This window comes from Pieris rapae, chromosome 19, assembly GCF_905147795.1.
Source record: "Pieris rapae chromosome 19, ilPieRapa1.1, whole genome shotgun sequence".
NCBI lineage: Eukaryota > Metazoa > Arthropoda > Insecta > Lepidoptera > Pieridae > Pieris > Pieris rapae.
Window position 1 is genome coordinate 3,102,565 of NC_059527.1, and position 20,002 is coordinate 3,122,566.

A 20,002-nucleotide genomic window follows, 5' to 3' on the forward strand; every position below is an offset into this window, starting at 1 on the left:
ATACGATACCGAACTATAACTATACTAAACTACTTATATGTAAAAATATCAAATAATACACAATATAACAATTTGTTGGTACAATGTTGTCAATTGTTTTTTAAACGCAAATTGATTTTCATTTAAGATTGCATCTAGTTGATTATAATAACGCTAATGGTTATAAACAACTTCCGGTCACGTTTTCTTATAGTAGGGACATTTTTAAATTTGGAAATATATAGGGTCTGTCTTGGAATGGTGAAATTATTTTAGAGTCGATTTTATGCGTTACAACTAATAATATTTTACTCTTTATAACACACAGATTAGGACTTGTTCGTATAGTTAGTAAAAGTAGGTACAGTAAAAAAATTATAACATAGATACGGAAAGAAATACAACAGTTTTATAAAAAATATAAAACCTATTTACCTAAAAAAATAAGTAACGAAACACGAAGCTTGTTTTTTTTTATAGAACAGGGGGCAAACGGGCAGGAGGCTCACCTGATGTTAAGTGATACCGCCGCCCATGGACACTCTCGATGCTAGAGCTGTACAAAGCCGCACAATATAACATAATTGTAAAATTACATTATTATTTAAACCTAAAAGAAATCAAGTAACATGATGCACTAATCATTGCATTATCTGTATGGAAATTACGGACGTGTGGTGAAATTAATGCAATTCTATCAGAATGTAATTACAGACAGGCACAAAATACTGATAATTGAAATACGGAATCGGAACTTCAATTAGGGAAAATGCTTATAGGTGATAATATGTTTTGATTAAAACCCGCGGGTATTTTGCCAGTGATTATTCCCGTAATTAGATAGATGATTAGATAGATTATGTAAATATATAGCAAGTAATAAAATTAAAGTGTAAAAAATTTTTTTTTTCATCATACTGATGTATGATTTATAAATGGTTAATCCAAGCACGTATTTAAATAATACATTGAAGGAGGATCCAAAATCTAAATTTGCTAATGAAATTAGGTCTAGACTCTATTAGTAAAATTAAACATTTATTTCTATAAAATTGATAATGGTGTAATAATATTAGAGCCTCATACATGCTGGACAGATTAAGTAAAGGTACTTTTAAGTTTTAACCATCACCGCTACAAATGTCAAATACAGGGGAGAGAGTAGGGACTTGTGGAAAATAACAACACAACCAGAAATGAAGACTGAAGAAGATATCAGTGCTATAAAACTTGTCAGTCGATTATGTTTTTAAAAAGCGTTATAAACGACCTGTTCAACTATCCGTGAGTGAATAAGACAAACCGTGTCGTTAAAGTGAACATTGAGTGAGGCTCGCAGTTATTAATTTTCATTCTGCTGAAACATGAAAAACTTTTGACGTTACATTTTTGACACTAGATAGATTTATACAGCTTTTGTTTGGGAAAGAATCGCTGAATGTTTTGCTTTTGTCAAATAAAGCTGTAACTTAAACGTGATTTTTCTCAAAGCATTTTTATCTTTGGTTCGCTGTTGTAAGCAAAAAATGATATTAAAATATTGCTTCCAAAACTAAATGATTGGTCCGAATGGTCGAATGGATCCGAAACAGATAAAAATATCTTTCGGAACTAAGTAATGAGGAAAATAATATGCTTTTGATTTTATAAATAAGTTTAATGTTTAATTATTAAAAAAAAACAATATAGAAGGAATATATTATATTAAGTAATTTTAAAATTGTGTTTTCTTATTACTAGGCCTTTTTATTTAAGCTTATAAAAATAAAATATAGGTCTCAGCGCCAATTTTAAACTTTAAATATAAATAAAAAAATTTATTGCAATTGTAATATTACAATTGCAGTAAATTATAATGTATTAGTGCGGATTTTATGTGCGGAATACACCGTCAAGATCTTTCATCACGGTGAATGCACTCAATTTGCAGAGACACGCCGCAGACCGTCAACTGATATGGCTGTCAATTCTGTCGTTATTTCAGTCTTTGACAGCTCCAAAATTAAAAAGAAATTTAAATTCAAAATCGTGCTTTGAGATAACATAAGAAGTATGATCTAAAACAAACATTGTCTATTCCATTTTCCTCTCAAAAAATATCTAACATGTTCTGAGTACATTTTTTTATGGTTGTAGTCTTTGGATTTTATAAGGATGTGATCTTAGTCTAAGGCTAAAATTCGTTGAAGACTTGAACGGTGGAGGCTCAAAGAACCTCAAAGAACGTTTTCTAACTGGTCATCGTGGGTGTACCGCGAACGCAGCGGCGACGCAGTCGACGGTTTCAATCGATCGCACAGGTCTATTTCGCGGGCGAATTGAGTGATTCAGTAAACGTCCTGTCGCTTCTCGCACTTTACGACGATTTAATTAACTGAATGTTAGGGGCGTCACAAAAACTGCTCTTTTCAAAGCGATTACAAAACTTGCGTTGTGCTTCACTCTAAGAATTATTACAAATTGACACGTCTATTACGTACGCGCGATACGCGTCAGACTACTGCGACAAACCGATTTACGCAAAAATTGGATAAAATATCTCAATCCATTTTTAACTTTCTGAGTTAGACTTCGTTATTGATAAAAAGCCGTCTGTCGATACAAGCTATCCATGGTAGGTCAGATCGGTGTATATGGATAGACCTCTGTATGAAAATGACTAACCAACTGTTAACATCCTATCTGAAGATTTTAACTTACACAAGTTTTTAAAATAATTAAAATGCTATTTGATATGTTTTAAACATAGATATATTTAAATAATATTTGTATGGTTTTATTAACTTTACTTTATTTAGCTAAGATATTGCATTCTATCCGTCGCCAAAAATGGATTGTCTTCGTAGGAGTTGGTTATTAGAATGCAGATATGAGATAGATCGACTGTCACGGTCTGATCTCAGATTGTATTCAATTTGAGTTTGGTTCGGGCGTAAAAAATCCGCACTCGTCTGTCGTCATCTAATGAACGCAACCACTCCCCCCTCCCGCTAGCCCCGCAGGTTACCAAGAAATTGTTGTTTATAGTTTAAAATAGGCGCTGAGAATAAAGGGTATTCGCAATTATAAATTGAATATTAAATTAAATAATCCAGAAATATAATTAAATCTCCAATTGACCGGATACTCATCAAGTTGTCGTATGTCACGGTAATTTTAATTTTATAAGTCGTTGCTCAATTTAAAAATTAATATCACCTCCACAACGGGATTTATTTTTTGCAATATAAAAGCCAGTATACGATCTATAATTTAGACTTAAAAAATAGAAAAAACTTTTCTTTTGGCCCATTTTCAAAAGCTGATTATTAATAATTAATTTAATTATCGACAATTATTATGGCTTCAGACAGGGGTCATTTTTAAAAAGATGGCAATGTCAGGTGAAATCCATTCCAAAAGTCCCGATTACAATTATGAGTTTTTGTAACATTAGCGCGGAAGATCTATATCGAACTTGCATACAAAGACCGGCATTGCTATTGAATGTTCAGAGTACGGAGACTGTATTATCAGTAATATTTCAATATCGAGTGTTCTATCTGTGGTGGAAATAAAAAAAAATCAGTGGCACCACAACCTCTTTAGGTCCTGGCCTCAGATTTCTGAATCTACTTCATGATCATTTTTAAATCTAATAGGCAAGTATTTGTTCAGTGCCTGACACACGTCGTCAATTTTTTCTTTGGGTCTAAGACATGTCGGTTTCCTCACGATGTTTTCCTGCACCGTTCGAGCAAATCTTAAATGCGCTCATAGAAAGAAAGTCCATTGGTGCACAGCCCGGGATCAAACCTACGACCTCAGGTATGAGAGTCGCACACTGAAGCCACTAGGCCAACACTGCTCATGTGGTGGAAATACTAGGATAATTTTGTAGGTCAGGTGCCAGACTGAACGCTTTATTCATTATTTTTAAGCTGCTGGCATTATACAAATCGATAAGTTCAAGTAACTTGCGTATTAAACATATTACCAAACGCACTCGCGTACTTTCTGGCATTTTATGTGTCTATCGAATTTCTCCTTATAAATTATATTTTTAGGATAGTATAACTCAATGTTTGATGTTGAATGGATTTAGAACAATGCATCGAAGCTGTGAGATACGGGTCAAAGTCTGTATGAAACGTAACAAAATTGAAAATAAACGGGTGTTCAAACATTGCGGTGAATGTAGTACAAGGTGTTGTTGGAAAACAAATCTTTAAAAAAAATCTTGTTAAACGTTACGCAATATACAAATACATTTCCTAACAATACATGAACCTTAAAATTAGTTGTTTTTTAGTTTTAGTTAAGCAATCGTTTACTTAAAATATGTTTATAAATATTTCTATCTTGTAATATACATAACTTGTCAAGGTTTTTTCTTGCAAAAGAATAATTACAAAGGTAGACTTAATAGACAAAATAATGCTTCAATAACAGTAGGTACTCAGCTTAACTATCGAGGGAGGACAGTTGGTCCGTAGAATTTGTGTCAAAGTAGCACATTGTAGGATAACTGGCAGATAGTACATTGGCCGGGATCTAAAGTTCTATAACTTGCAAACGAGACAGTTACAGCGAGCACTTTTAATTGTCTCAGAATAACAGGCTTGAATTCGCTTTAATAACCTTTTATTGGCCTTTAAAACACAATGCAAACGGTTTTCGCTCAATATGATTTATTAGTATTAATTTGCTTTTCAAATGGAATACCAGTATAGAAGTAGCAATGTATATATTAGTGCAGATTGATAGGTTACTTGTAATTATTATAATAACAGGCTCGGATTCGCTTCAATAATCTTTATTGGCTTCATTTAAGACACAACGCAAGTTTGGTTTTCGCTCAATATGATTTATTAGTATTAATTTCCTATTCAAATGGAATACCAGTATAGTAGTAGCAGCAATAATAATAATAATCTTTATTTATTTTCTCACAAAACTTCATACATGATAAGTCACAACTATTTATTAATGTATGTAAATAATTGCTATTCTTCTTTTGAGGGATTGTTAATGTTTATGTGAGACTGATGCCTGCTAAAGGTTGAGCACCTGTGTTACAGGTCATCAGGCCTCCACAACTTCGAATCGATAATAAATAATAGAGAATAGACAATTATGGTTATAGTAGGTTGTAACGTTAACAAAATAAGAAAATATATACATTTATCTATAATAGTATATACATAAGGAATGTATATATTATAAGAAAACCACATGGGGTATGTGTATGTGTGTGAGTGTGTGTGTGTATGTGATATGTACTGAATTATTCACGTAAAGAATCTTACACAATAATACTCTAAATAATTATTAACTAACATTTAACATAAAATTTTGTGTCAACTTTATACTCAACTATTTAGTTATGATATATTGATTTTATATATGTATTTAATAATCATCCTACACACCTAAGTTTTTAGATTACAATGTTTTCCTTCATGATACTGTATGGTGTTTTTCTTAAAGCTCGCTTAAATAACTACTAAAATATATTCACAGGTAGCGGAAGCGCACTCAAAGCTCCACAGATAACGGAGATGCCGGCTTTCACATTAAGCGATATTATCGGAAAAACATATTCAATTCAATTTTCGAATGATTTTCCGCTGTAAGTGATACATAGAAAGGCGGAAATCAACGGGTAGTTGCATAGGGATTAATTGATGCGGGTTGAATAATGACGTGATGGCCGTGCCACGATTTCGTATCCGGCTAATTTGACGGACCAGATAAAGCATTATTAAATGAACGTCGATTTCAGCTGTTTACTTTAAATGAGCTGTAATAAAATTTCTGATGAATTATGTACATTTATTTATATTTATATAGATAGTAAACTAAGGAAAAAGTTTAGTCTAAGTTTCTGTCTAATCTAATCTTTAAGTTAAAGACACATGAAGCTGTTTTGTAGTAGGTGGTTCTTATTTTTCTACTTTTGTATCTAGTTCCTTTATTTTAACTTATTAATCAATAAAATGCCCTGTAATAATGAGAGAAAATTATGAATTGCTATGAATTGATTAATTCTATGGACTATATATAATCCTTTTTACAAAAGTGATTTCACACAAATTAAATATATCAGCTTCAATTAATTTCAAGTAAGAGGATATCTAATCTAAATTCTACAAATCGATTTCATTCATCAATCAATATTATTAATTAAATGTATGTAACCAACATTTAGGAGAAGTTCTTTAGAGTAGTTTGAGATGAGTATCATCTTTAAACGTCACGACAGAATATAACGTCATTAATTATATACAATTTTCTGCACTTCATTTCTATTTAAAAGGTTCTCGTCGATTTTCGAACCAGTAGGTACGACGTCATTTGAAAATGGAACGTACAAATTCTTAAAATACCGGTACGCCTTTTGACAGTGTCTACGGGTCTTCTATTCGATAGCTACCTGTTAAAAAAAACGTAATAATAAGATAGTATTTATTGTAATGTAATGTCAGATAGTTATATTATTATTCATCGTTTCAACTCGTCTCTATTTATCGATACTTTTATCTCATATTTTTCTTTTTTTTAATTGTGTATTGAATATAGCTAAATAATTGATAAATCGAAAATTACCTTACGTGCCAATAATAAAAAGAGAGTAGCTATTGCTAAAAAGTTGAAAACGATCATAAATCTATACATTAGGTTTTTGCATTAGGCCAATTTGCCGAAAACATTCAGCTGTCCGAATTTCGGCCACAAGGCCATTAATCGTTCCGATGTCACAGTATGGGACATTTAGTGTGACCCTTTTTAAGCGCAACCTTTTCCATTCACTCCTAATCACCGTACAAATAAAATAAAAAACCAAATGTATATCCAACTTCATAAGCCGATTTTTAAGATCGATTCGATTTTTGAAATTGTGATCCCCGTTCTGACCGACAAAAGAATACTTAAACAACATTTGAATACTTTAAAATATACCTTAACAATAAAGGTTATATATAGGTTATTCTAGATAGTATATAACGTGAAAAATAGAGATAAAGGTCCTAAAAATATTAGCGATGGCTCATTCGATTCGGAATCACCTCTAGAAAAATGTTTTTGTAGGATTTTGGTGCAGGCCTTTATCTATATTTTTACGTTTTTGAACTTGTTGACTAGACTATTAGAATATACCTACAATTAAAATCAAATTAAAAAAATATTGATAGTATCAGAAATGGTAGGCCTAAGTAAAGAAACATATTAAGGCTAAATAAAATTCGTGGGGACAGCTAATACTAAAATAAAATAGAAGCAGTGGTATTTTTGTATCAAATAAAATCAAAAACTGGACTGAGTTAAACTATTCTTTAACCATTACAATGTTTTTTTATCCCCGTGTAACAAAGGCTGTATTAATTTCCAATTATTTTAATTACACACTTTTACACACTCACTCCACTGGCACTGCGACCCAAAAAGTGTCTTGCCCTTGTAAAAGGGAACCTTCCAGCGCTCCCTGTTCTGTGCCATTGCTTTCAGCTGCAGCAGGCCCTCCTGCACTCTGTCGATGCAGCTGTTCCTTCACCACACGATTATGGCCCATGTGTTCAAGTTGCGCTGCTAACGTTGTCGAAACGCAACTCGCGTTTAAATATTATGACGATGTTTAAATATTTGTGAGCAGCGCAACATTGCACAACTCCAAACCTCAACTATATGTTGAATTTAAGCGACATTTTGCAGCCAGTCTATTATATATATCTTTAGATCACGTATCAATGAAAATGCTGATCACACGTGGACCAAAATGTAAATTAGAGCGAGATAATTATGTGATGCTGTGTACGGACCAATAATTATTGTTTGCAAACCGCGGTGTGTTGATCTTGATGCCTATTTAATATGCGGCGGTTAGAGTATATTGACATAACTATTTAGTAATTTAACTGCAAAATAATTACAAAACTTATATTTATGTAAAAACCATAATAAATTGCGCTAGAAAACTAACAGTGTTAGTGGCTTCAGCGTGTGACTCTTATCCCTGAGGTCGTAGGTTCGATCCCCGGCTGTGCACCAATGGACTTTATTTCTATATGCGCATTTAACAATTGCTCGAACGGTGAAGGAAAACGTGAGGAAACCGACATGTCTTAGTCCCAAAATGTCGACGACGTGTGTCAGGCACTGGAGGCTGATCACCTACTTGCGTATTAATATTTAAAAAAATTGTCCTCTATGTAATCCCTCCTGTTTCATAAAATTGAAAACATAGTTTAATCAATTTTTAGACCGGAGTTTAATTATGAAACTCATTACTGGTTTTGTAATATAAAATTTACTAAATGCGAAATTTTTACTAAGAATTATTATTATTTTACAATTTTTGTAAAAATTGATTAAAGTAGAAACATTTCCAATGGGATTGTGGCAAGTGAAAGGGAAAATTCAAAGGGGTGAGCACGTGTGTTTTCATGGAATTTTCTAATGTTTCCAGGAATCAATACGACTGTTACAAATAATTGCTGAGACCATATGTACATTTACGTGTCGTATACAAACACAATTGCCACCATGTTTACTCGTATATTAATTAAATTTTTACAACCATTGAATACAGCCAGGTGTATGTAATTTGGGTGTGTTGTTTTCAATAGGTTAGAATCTAAGTAGTGCCCTGAAGGATTTTTCTATATGCAATAACATTTGCTTGCAGATATCGTGTGTATCGACAACTTATCTCACACCCAAATAGAAATCTTACATTTTTTATATAGAACAGGGGGCAAACGGGCAGGAGGCTCACCTGATGTTAAGTGATGCCGCCGCCTATGGACAATGATTGCCAGTAGGCTCGCGAGTGCCTTGCTAGCCTTTTAAGCATTGGTACGCTCTTTTCTTGAAGAACCCTAAGTCGAATTGGTTCGGAAATACTTCAGTTGGCATCTGGTTCCACAAAGTGGTGGTCCGCGGCAAAAACTGCCTTGAAAAACGCGTAGTTGTGGAACGGCGGACATTATATAAATTATAATGATCAATTAAACGTACCCAAAAGGCGTCTACCCTTTGGTTATGGGACTTAATATAAGATAATGTATGATCCAATAACTATTAAGTGAGATATTTTTCATTAAACATCACTGATGAAAAAACAATTTAAACAGCAATGCATTAATTAAAGAACATAATTCTTGCAAAGTTATACAAAAGCAGTACACGTTCACAAAACAGTTGCAATTGAACACATTAATAGTAGGTTTATTGCAAAGCGCAGTGCTGATATTAAAGTGATAACTTAGGGTGTATTGCAGGTCAGCTGCAAGGCCCGGGATATAGTGAGGCGGAGCCTGAGTTTCTCGCCCCGTTGGAAAATATTACTGTCGCCATGGGACGCGATGTGCACTTCACCTGTACGGTCAATCATTTGGGCAGTTACAAGGTAATAATATCAAGTGAAATTCGTATAGTTCTTTCGATTCGATTTTTTATATGTAAGTTTTTGTATAAGTATCACAGCTGTAAAAGAAGTTGTATTATCTGGACTTTTTTGATATTCAACACCTTTTGTCTTCAGTCATAGGGACCACGCACGCTGTAAAGCACGCGAAACGTCGGAAAAATTTAAAATTATGTTAAATAATTATAAGTTTACAATAATAATAATACATAGCTTCAATCCAGTAAAAAATTGTTTTCTTTAAATGTGTAAAAGCTATGTTAATTTAAGATAATACTTGAATGAAGTTAATGCATTTATCATTATTAAGATATTAAAACAGTTTATTACCCAACAACTTAAGTCTTACTTAACACACATTATAGAATGGTGTAAGAGTAATGTAATCAAGCAGGACAATAAGTACACATTGTAATTCAGCTTTAATAAAATATTCACGGGTAATGTTTACGCAAAACTTTGCGCCATTGTGACACAATACAATGTGTAGTCGCGAACAAAGCCATTGACTTCTCTTAGTTGAAAACTAGATCTATCACACTAGTCGGTAAAAACTTCGCATCTCCAAGTCCACTCCTTTTTTCAACCAATTTTAGTATTGTCCATTTATATACTATATACGCATGCAACTATAGCATTACGGTGTATATATAAAATATATACACCGTAATGCGTGATTTTAAATCACTCCGTTATTTGTAAATAGGAATAAATAAATTAATCTAAACTACGCATAGCGAATCTTTTTCTTAAACATATAACTTATACGCAATATGTGTATTAAATAACTTACTACTCAACCGTAAATTCAAATACGTGAATTTATTTATTAATGTAAAAATATTTGTACCGATTTAATGGAACATTATCTACTATATACATTATACGTAGGTATATAGGTAGCCTGGGAAGAATAAATAGCAAAGGAAAGATCAGGAAGGCGATATTTGTTTTTGTATTTATATAATGAATACATTAATTATAATATTAATATATTTTAAAACAATGTGTATGCCTAAAAAATATAAGAAAAAAGACATCCGCAATCAATGAAAGGAAAAACAAAAACTAACAACCACAAAAAAATAAACTAAACATACATACACTACATAGGTAGCATATATTCTATTTTTAAACTATTATAAAACTTAATACGCTCGTTTTACTTACATTTAAATGTATAAGTGGTAAATTATCGCATTTATATCTGTTTTAACCGATCGATTATTTTGTAGGTGGCCTGGATAAAATCAGACACAAAGACCATTCTAGCGATCCATACTCATATGGTGAACATCAATCCTCGCCTGTCAGTCACACACAACGGACACAACACATGGAAGCTATACATAAGTAGCGTCGAGCCCAAGGACTCGGGAACTTACATGTGTCAAATCAACACAGATCCAATGAAAAGTCAGGTATGTAAAATTAACTTTCTCGCATGTCTGGGGATTTATTTGAAAAATATATTTTTGAATATTTGGCACAGACGTTATGTATTCCCGACGTGAAAACAAAGGACTGTTTTTGCGCCACGCATCTTTGCATATAGTTGCCCCTTCCTTTAATGTAAAATCTCCTAATCTATGGAATCTGAGATAGTCAAATTATGCAAATCCTCATACAAGACAAATGCGTGCCACTTTTAACGCCGATAAAGCACTGGCAAACCTCTTCGTATGGCTAGGTGTCAATGGGCGGTTACTTTAAGTGCGTGTTCATTTCAGTGCGTGCCTTCAGTCCCGTTTTGTTTTAAAGTTTTTACACTCGCATTCATTTATTTGTTATACTAAGGGCCTATTTCACAATGTATGGATAAAGTGCCAAATAGCTATGCAACACATAAATTATTCGAAAGATAAAAGTTCCGAATAAGATACTTGGCATTTGATGACAAATAGCGCTATCTGACAGTCGTGAAACGCAAAACTACTGTTTATCCTACAAATAAGTAACACATAGCTTATTTGGAACTTATCCGGACATTGTGAAACAGGCCCTAACAATGATAGTTATGTTCAAACCAATTAACACAAAAAATCCATGCAGTCGTTTTTACATTTTAAATATGTTGCAATAGAATGGAAATGGAAATCAGACAGATCTTTGAAGTCGTCAAAAAACGTAGATATTTTTTATATTCAATCTGAAATGTTAAAAGCTTTTCTTAATACAAGGTAAGACTAGTAAAAGTCTTGCAGTAGGCTTTTTGTATTTCATTTCTCTATGCTAATGCAATTGTTCGATGTCGAGCTGGCGGAGAATTGTCGAGGCACTTCTGATGATTGTCGATCCTTTTAGTGTTTTAAAACGATGCATCTCTAATTTTGCACAGCTTATAACCGAGAATTATTTCAAATATATAATTAAAAACAAAAACATTGTAATAGATATTGCTAAAATTAGTACTATATAAGGCGTTTCGTATTAATTATTTTAAGGGTTCGCAATTGTGAGACTACGGGGGCATGGGCCATATCACTTAACAGATGATTGTCCGTTATTAGATACACATTGAATGCTTAAACAATGGATACAAAATAGCCGGAAACCAGAACTGTTGTATGGCGAATTTTGATGAAGTAAATATGAAGTTTTGAAATATGTATGAATGCATATAAAAGAAAAAACAGTTTTCGGATTCGAGTGGTCGGCACGTCGGGTACCGAATACTTGGATCTGAGAGCTAGCGATGGCAATGGTTTAAATTAACGGGACGCTTGCACGGAACCGAGTGAGCGGTGGGCTACTATGGCCCCGCTCCACTCGGATCCGAGAAAAGAGCACTTAATGTGTTAAAAAAGTAGGATAATAAAAATATATAAAACATTGTTTAGTAAAATTCATTTCTAGATCATCTCAATGACAATTACTCTTATTTTCTTGATAATGGAGTGATAGATAAGAAAATTCATAGCCTTGAATATCTAGGTCTCAATATTATTTTTTTTGTGTTTGATTAATAGGAATATTACGTTTTTTCTACTTCAATTATTCTAGTAAAGGGAAATTCTTTACGCGAGTGAAGGTTATTAGCTAATTCCAAGTTCTCGGCATCACTAGAAAGCTAATTATATTAAAATTTATGCAATATAGATGACTCAACGCTGCCTTGGATTTTAATATTCAGTTTTATATTATCGATTCATTCGCTGGACATAAGACGCTCAATATAAGGAAACGTTGACTTTCATACTAAAGTTGTACAACAAACGACTATTGTGACTGTATTCACTATAGATTGGTACATAGAAGATTATGACATTTTCCTAAATTTTATGCATTTAAACATGAGACATCTACTTATAAAAATATTCTCTTCAATTTTATATAAAAAAAACAAACTAATAGGCAAGTAGGTGATCAGCCTCCTGTGTGTGTGAGTGATACACACCGTCGACTTTTTGGGTCTAAGACATGTCGGTTTCCTCACGATGTTTTCCTTCACCGTTAAAGCGAATGTTAAATACTCAAATTGAAATGCGCATTAGTTTACAGCCGGGTATCGATTCTACGACCTCAGAGATAAGAGTATATATATTATTGAATAATAATTCGGCTATCTGCACTACATAACGACTTTTTCAAACTTTCACATATACAATTCCCTACACAACTCTTTCAAAAATATCCATAAAACACTGTCAGACATTTAATGTCACTAAATCAAGAGTTTAACACACTCGCTTTAGTAAAACACCTGCATACCGGTTCCCAGCTAGGATTCTGTCGTTTTATATCTTGCGATAACAGAATTAACACTCTTTGTAGTTCTAGCAGAACGCGGCCCTCTATATTTTCTGATCTTCAACAGACGAGGTGTTGTTGTATCTGTTGATAGTACGATATACGAACATTAACTGAAGCTTTTGAGGTGTCTGGAAAATGACCGTGGCTCCATACCCACTTCGTGCAAGGCCATCACTGCAATCTTATTTGCTAGAACATTTCATTAATTATATAATGAGTACAAAAAAAAATGAAAAATGGCACAAACATTTAAAGAGTTTTAAATTAATATACTCGTTCCAAATCCAAATATTTAAAAAGTAAGTCTTTATGTCATGGTGTTTATGGCCAGACTAAGTTATATAATTGTTTAGCCTGTAAAACTTTAAATTGACGATTTTATTTCAATATTATTGTGTATTGTAAGCTCTAAGGGTAAATAATTTAATAGGGCAAAATAAATAAAAATGTAGAATAACAGCCTTTTGTGTACGAATAATTATAAACGAAAACAGAGTAATCTTTTCTATAACGTTATCTTACATGATAGTCTGTGTCGAGCCGTATTAAAAACGTCAGTCAAACAAATCTAGCTTCATAACCTGTCATTTTAGATTTCGATTTTAGATAGGCCTAAATAAAGACATATTCGCGCCAAAATAAATCTACATGACTTTGACAATGTCATGTTAACTCTCCCATATTCTGTAACAGCCATTAGAGAAAACATTTAACACAAACCTCACGCTAAATTTCAAGCATCAAAAAGTTTTATGCAAAATACTACTTTGATATCACTTTACGTGTGGATGTACAAAGAAACGTGCATTTTGTGCGACTTGTTATTTAGAAATTCCGAATGTAGGGCAAAATGAATTGTGAGCCTTGAAAAAAATAGTTTTGCATTTTGCCGCCTTTTCGCGATATCAGTTTATGCGTGAAATTTATTTTTTATAAAGAATTATAATACAGCCATCAGCTTTAAACTAAATAAATCATTAAAACATTTTTTTTAATTGTCTTTTCACTGAGACTTCAGCGAGCATTGTAATGCCCAATTATTTTGGATTTTATTCTAGACTAATTAGTATAACCTAATTTATTAATTAACCATAATATAATGTTTAATAAGAAAGTTCTTTGCTTTTTGGTTGACTTAATGTCCTATTACATCTAGACCGAGCAGAGATCATTCACAGTATTTCACCTCGCTCTAAGTCTTCCCTCATGCCTCATCTGTAACTCCAGGTCTGCTTGCGACAGCCACGCTTACACTTTCCTTGCGGCTTCCAATCATGTGACAAAATTGGAATGTCTCAGACAAATATTGAGACAGTTTTGTGATCAAAAATAATAAATACAGTAATTTACAGTAGAATAGATCATAACTGTGTAAAAAACTCGATAAAAAATTGTAGCCTAAGTGTTATTCTGTTGTACAAGCTATATCATTGCAAGGATCCATTAAAATTCATTAAGACTGACTTGATATTGTGTAACAAAATGAACGTAATAATATTATCATTAAAGTGGTATAGACATATTTCCGGCACTTTGTTTGTATCTAGAAATATTGGCGTATGACTGTACTTTATGCTATAAAATAAGATACTATGTAAGTGTTAAATTAATTATGTAATCAAACAGTCGAGTAGCAGCGACCACACCATGCCGCACTTAAATCTGTTGGTTTCAGCGCATGGTTATTTGCATGTACCCTCATGTATTTTTTTTATCACATGTATTGAATAAATAAAAAAATAAAATAAATATAACAGTTAAAAAAGTGTGTATTTAGTAATAACTAAACGGAATAAATAAAAAATAATAATATAATTAATATAATTCACAAAAAATGTAATATTGAGTTGAAAACAAGCTATTTAAAAGAAAATTGACGTTAGTAATTAATTTGTAATATTTATAATTATGCTATTAAAACATTTCTTAAAGAATAATAACAAAATAATTGGTATATATAAATTCAGCAAATACTTAAATTGATTTAAAGTTTTTACACTACAAACTTTGAAAGTTGTTCTCAATATTTCGCGCAATAAGCTATCTTAACTTGATTGAAAATTTCAGTAGATATTAATCGAATTTACTTCGAAAGGTAAACTTAACAAGAAAACTCTTTATAAAGTCCTAATAGGGTTTTTGACTGTCCTATACATTTTTAAATGCTGTAACTTAAATCCTTTTAGCTGTATCAATACAGTGCAATATACGAAAAATTAAGCTGACAAAACTTAGCACTAAGTAAGACTCCCGTATGTCGAAAACTTTAAATATTACACTCAGGTGAACAATTTTACGTACCTTTGACAACCTTAATTAATTAATTAACTTTATTACTTAAAATTAACTTTTATAATTAATTACTTAAAGACAAGGGTACAATTTTGTTTGCCGATGAGCTACGTGCACGAAATCTCCACTATCGTGAAGGTATCTTCAATTACAAAGGCGTAGCGACCTCTGAAGTGACCTGCGCGAGACGGCTTGACATTTATTAAGTTATTTACCTTTGCGGTGTAACATTGTGACGATAGGTACGGGTCGCTCGGAATTTTGTGAAGGAATGCAAGCATTTGCAAAGGGGTGGAATGTGACCGCGACGTCTTCATGCGAAACAAGTTTCCAGCTAACGCTCCCTCGTTTGTGGAGAATGGCACGATTAACATACGTGTTTTGCTCTTCGTTTTAATGCGGGAAGTATTGTATTGGCACGTTTGCCGTGCCGCTAAGTTTTGTAATTATATTTATCTTGCTTAAGTGGGTATTATAATAATTAGTAGCATTAGTAAGTTTCAAATGTCGTTTAGAATTCATCTTTTACACTAGCTTGTTTAGTCTGTGATTTTATTATAAATTTCATCCTGAATACTATATAAATACGCAGGTGTCACTTTACTACTAGCAAATAGTGTAAGAGCGTAAAAAATAGTAAAAGGCCGGCAGTTAGTTAAATAAATTAAATCACAATTAGTCAAATGTATTAAATAATTTTTGTTTGTTTGTTCCCTTTTATAAATCTTTTTGTTGTTAAATGCATCATGTATTTCATGTTTGGCTATATTCTCAGTGTATTTGTTTGTAATTATATATAATTTATGTTAGCTGTAGGAGTACTAAATAAATAAATAAATAATAAATGAACACACTCGCGAGAATTATGCACATGGGCGTTATCACTTGAAATCAAGCGAGCCTGTAAGAAAAGTATAGTTTCATATAAATAATATATTAAATATAAAACCTAGATATTAGTTTTGGTTGCGTTTTACTTGTTTTAGGTTTCCTAATTGAGAAGACTCGATGACACCTAATTAAAAGAGCTAAATCTTTTTTTATAAAAAGAGTTAAATTATCTTTTGGAAAGTAATTCTTAGTAGTTCTTTCTTTATACAATTACTGTGTTCAACGTCGGTATATTTATTTGTATAAAAGGGACTGCTCGTCTTATACACCCGCACCATATTTGCTCAGGTTGAGTAACAACGAAGCGTCGAAAAAAGGCTTTTTATTTGCTCGGGCTCCCAACATTTGTTAAGTGTAAAAGCAAATTTGAGAGTGCCCGCACAATTACACAAGTATTCAGTAAGAGATGGAAAAAACCGAAACTTGAATGTATATATTTCCTTTTTTTAAATATGCTTGAAACGCGCAGGTTTTTGTAAAGGGAAAGAACACAATTAACATTCTTTCTGTGAGCGAAAATTGTTTGAAAACTTTTTATTTGCCAACAAAGGCTGTGAACGATGTTTCAATTCGTTTATTTACATAAAATTTTCACTAAAGATTATTAGAATGACGATAAACAGTTTGTTTCAAATAATTTATTAGAATATAGAATTTTGTTAAATATATCTATTAGGTATATATCTTTCTATGGACAAGATTAGTTTAAGGGTCTGTTTCACAATGTCCGGATAAGTTCCAAATAAATTATTTATTACTTATTGGTAGGATAAAACGGGATCGGGTTTTTTAAATTAATAATAATATGTATTATATAATTATAAATATTATAGAATTATATATACATATTTATTTTATATTAATATTAATTAAAAAAAACCGATAGTGTACTGTTACTGTATCTATCAGAAATATCACCGTTTGGTCTCATCTTACGGACAATCTTAAGTAAAAAAACCTTATATTAAGCACGCGACTAAAAACACTTATCGAAGTATGGAAAGTGTATCACACTTTTAAACTTAATATATTGTACGATAAATTATAAACCTAATTACAAAAGTCACGTCATAATCAAATATTCATTGATATCACTATTCAATCGGCGGTAATCAAATAAATATTAACCTACTAATTGTTTTTCGCGTTGACACCATACTGTTGACAGAGGCCGTGATAGACGATCTTTTTCCAACCCTTTTTCTCGTTTGGACCGCCCATGACTACGCATTGTAAATATGCCAATACATCAAACTTTTTAACCGAACCCTCGGTCAGATTTAAATATGATACCCTAACGAGATTTTGATATTGCGGTGTCTTTTGTTAGTCAACCGGATACATAAAAGGCTAGGATAGAGTTGCCTTTTCGTATATTAAAAGTCGCCTTTGTCCCAGTCAAGGATTATATAGTTAGGTGAAGTTACAAATCTACTTTAGTATCGGGATTGTCTAAAGTCCTCTAATGGCATGGGGAATACACATTTTTGTATCTATTGGATTTTATTGAGCATGTAGGTGATCGGCTGACAGACGTTGCCGATTTTTGGACCAAACCGGTTTTTCACAATACTGTACCTGTTAATGGATTAAGAGAAATGGTACACAGGTTCGAACACACGCGTTTTATGTGTGCGTTACTGGACTATAATTGCTCAGGAATGTAGGTTATTTAAAAATCTTTAACAAATACCAATTCTCTAGTTTGATGTTTATTTCATATATTTGATAAGTTAAGGACATATGTATGATTGTCTATTGATAACATTGTAATTACTACAAAAGTAGAAGACAAGGAATCACGGTTTGCGTCTATACTATGCTTATTAAAATAGCTGTTTTTAAAAATCCAATTATCTGAATACACAGGTTGATTCACAAACGATTCTAATCGCAAACATTTGATGAGTCAAACAATTCAAAACAGCTATCTCAAAATAATTGCGAACCAAAGTTTGGATGTATCGGACCGTATTGATTTTGCGGGTATATTTAGGAAATGGGCTTCCGAATTTAATGTAAGTAGTTACTTACAGAGGGGAATATTTAAAATAAGCCTTCAGACGGTTAGCGTTGAAGGGTATTTTCAATATGGGTAATTTCGCCTGAAACACAAATACTTTAGGCGCTTTATTGCATACTCGAGGATTAACTGGGTATGAGCGTTGAAAAACGGCTGGCTTCGTTTACGTTTCATGGCATTTTATCTTAATTACTTCGGAATCTTTGTGCGAGAAAATCTCTACCCTTATGTTGTCCATCGTCGCGTAACTTTATGTGCGGATTACTTTTATGACCGGGATTAAGGCCCTCTGCGAATGTTTACGGCCGAAATCGGAGCCCATCTGTACTATAGATGCTCGATTTAATATTGCAAAGATTTATTTCCTATGGGTAAGAGTTTTTAATGAAACAAAATTTAATGGTTCCTTTTTATACTACTTGGGTCAGGCACCTAAGTAGGTGATCAATCTCCAGTGTCCCCATGATCATATTTAAATCTAAACCACTTGGTTTAGATTGATCATGAAACAGATTCAGAAATCTGAGACCTAAAAGAGGTTGTAGCGCCACTGATTTATTTGTTATTTTATACTATTTATACATTTGTACGGCGTATTATATAAAAAAAAATCATTAGAACGGAAATTGTATTTGTATTGAATTCCCATAAAGTAACGTTGCCGATGTCCATGGACGATGGTTCACAAAATTTTATTCAACGATACAATTATTGAGTCAAAAGATTATATTAATATTGCTCTAGCTACTTATAGTCCACGCATTGAAGAATCTGGTTTGAGATTTATAAGTTAATGCGTTTTTACTGTCAGAAGATCTAGATATTTACTGTCAGACTACAGGATGTTATGTCTACTCTAAGTACTAACACTACTAATGATATTAGAATTATGAGATCTTGGACTGTGTTTAAGATGAATTCTATGTACTAAACTCTAAATATAGTCTCGACCTCATTACTTAACTAAGGATTTATGTAAAGAAGAGAACACCATTAATGTAAATAACAAATGGGTATATCAATCTTAATAATTACGATAACATGCAGCGTATAATTACTCTCTTTAATCGAACAATATTATCTTTGGTGTTCGTAATAAAATATTGATGTTCTATTTTCTAAAGGAAATGAGCGATGAAGATAGAATACCAAACACGTAGGAATTTTTAAATAAACTTGTCTATTAGCGATGAATCGACTTTCCCATATTTTATCTATAAAATATAGGAAAGTCCATATCATAGATGGTCTGTTATTTAACATGACGTGGTTCACAATATATCTCGCTACTGAATGTTATTCTCGATATCAACACATTGTACAATAAAGGTTTATTGTATATATTTTTCACTTATAACATTACAATATGCACTTACATGAGAAAATATACTTTTACAATAAGATTACGCTTATAAATTGTGTATTACAATTATATAAAAAAACTACAAAAGTAGAAAAGAAAGAGAAGTATTATTAAGCTATTCTATAGATTTTGAGCGCGGCGACCGAATTGAGAAATTCCGTTACGAAAATAAAAACCTAACACACGATGACGATGAATAGGTGCGACTAAAACTCGTTAGAATGAGAGTATAGATGTGAGACAGATAAGTTAGTGTGAGTCAGGTATAGTGGTAGAGTAGTAGATTAAACTAATA

General features: G+C 32.4%; 1 protein-coding gene across 1 annotated transcript in view; it reads left to right on the forward strand.

Moving 5' to 3' along the window:
• Positions 1-20,002, forward strand: part of LOC110996202 (lachesin-like) — a 67,530-nt gene that overhangs the window by 14,396 nt on the left and 33,132 nt on the right. Inside the window, exons 3-4 of the mRNA XM_045632404.1 lie at positions 9,240-9,367; positions 10,621-10,806. Of these exons, the coding sequence (XP_045488360.1) occupies positions 9,240-9,367; positions 10,621-10,806 (314 nt within the window). The remainder of the gene's footprint in view (positions 1-9,239; positions 9,368-10,620; positions 10,807-20,002) is intronic.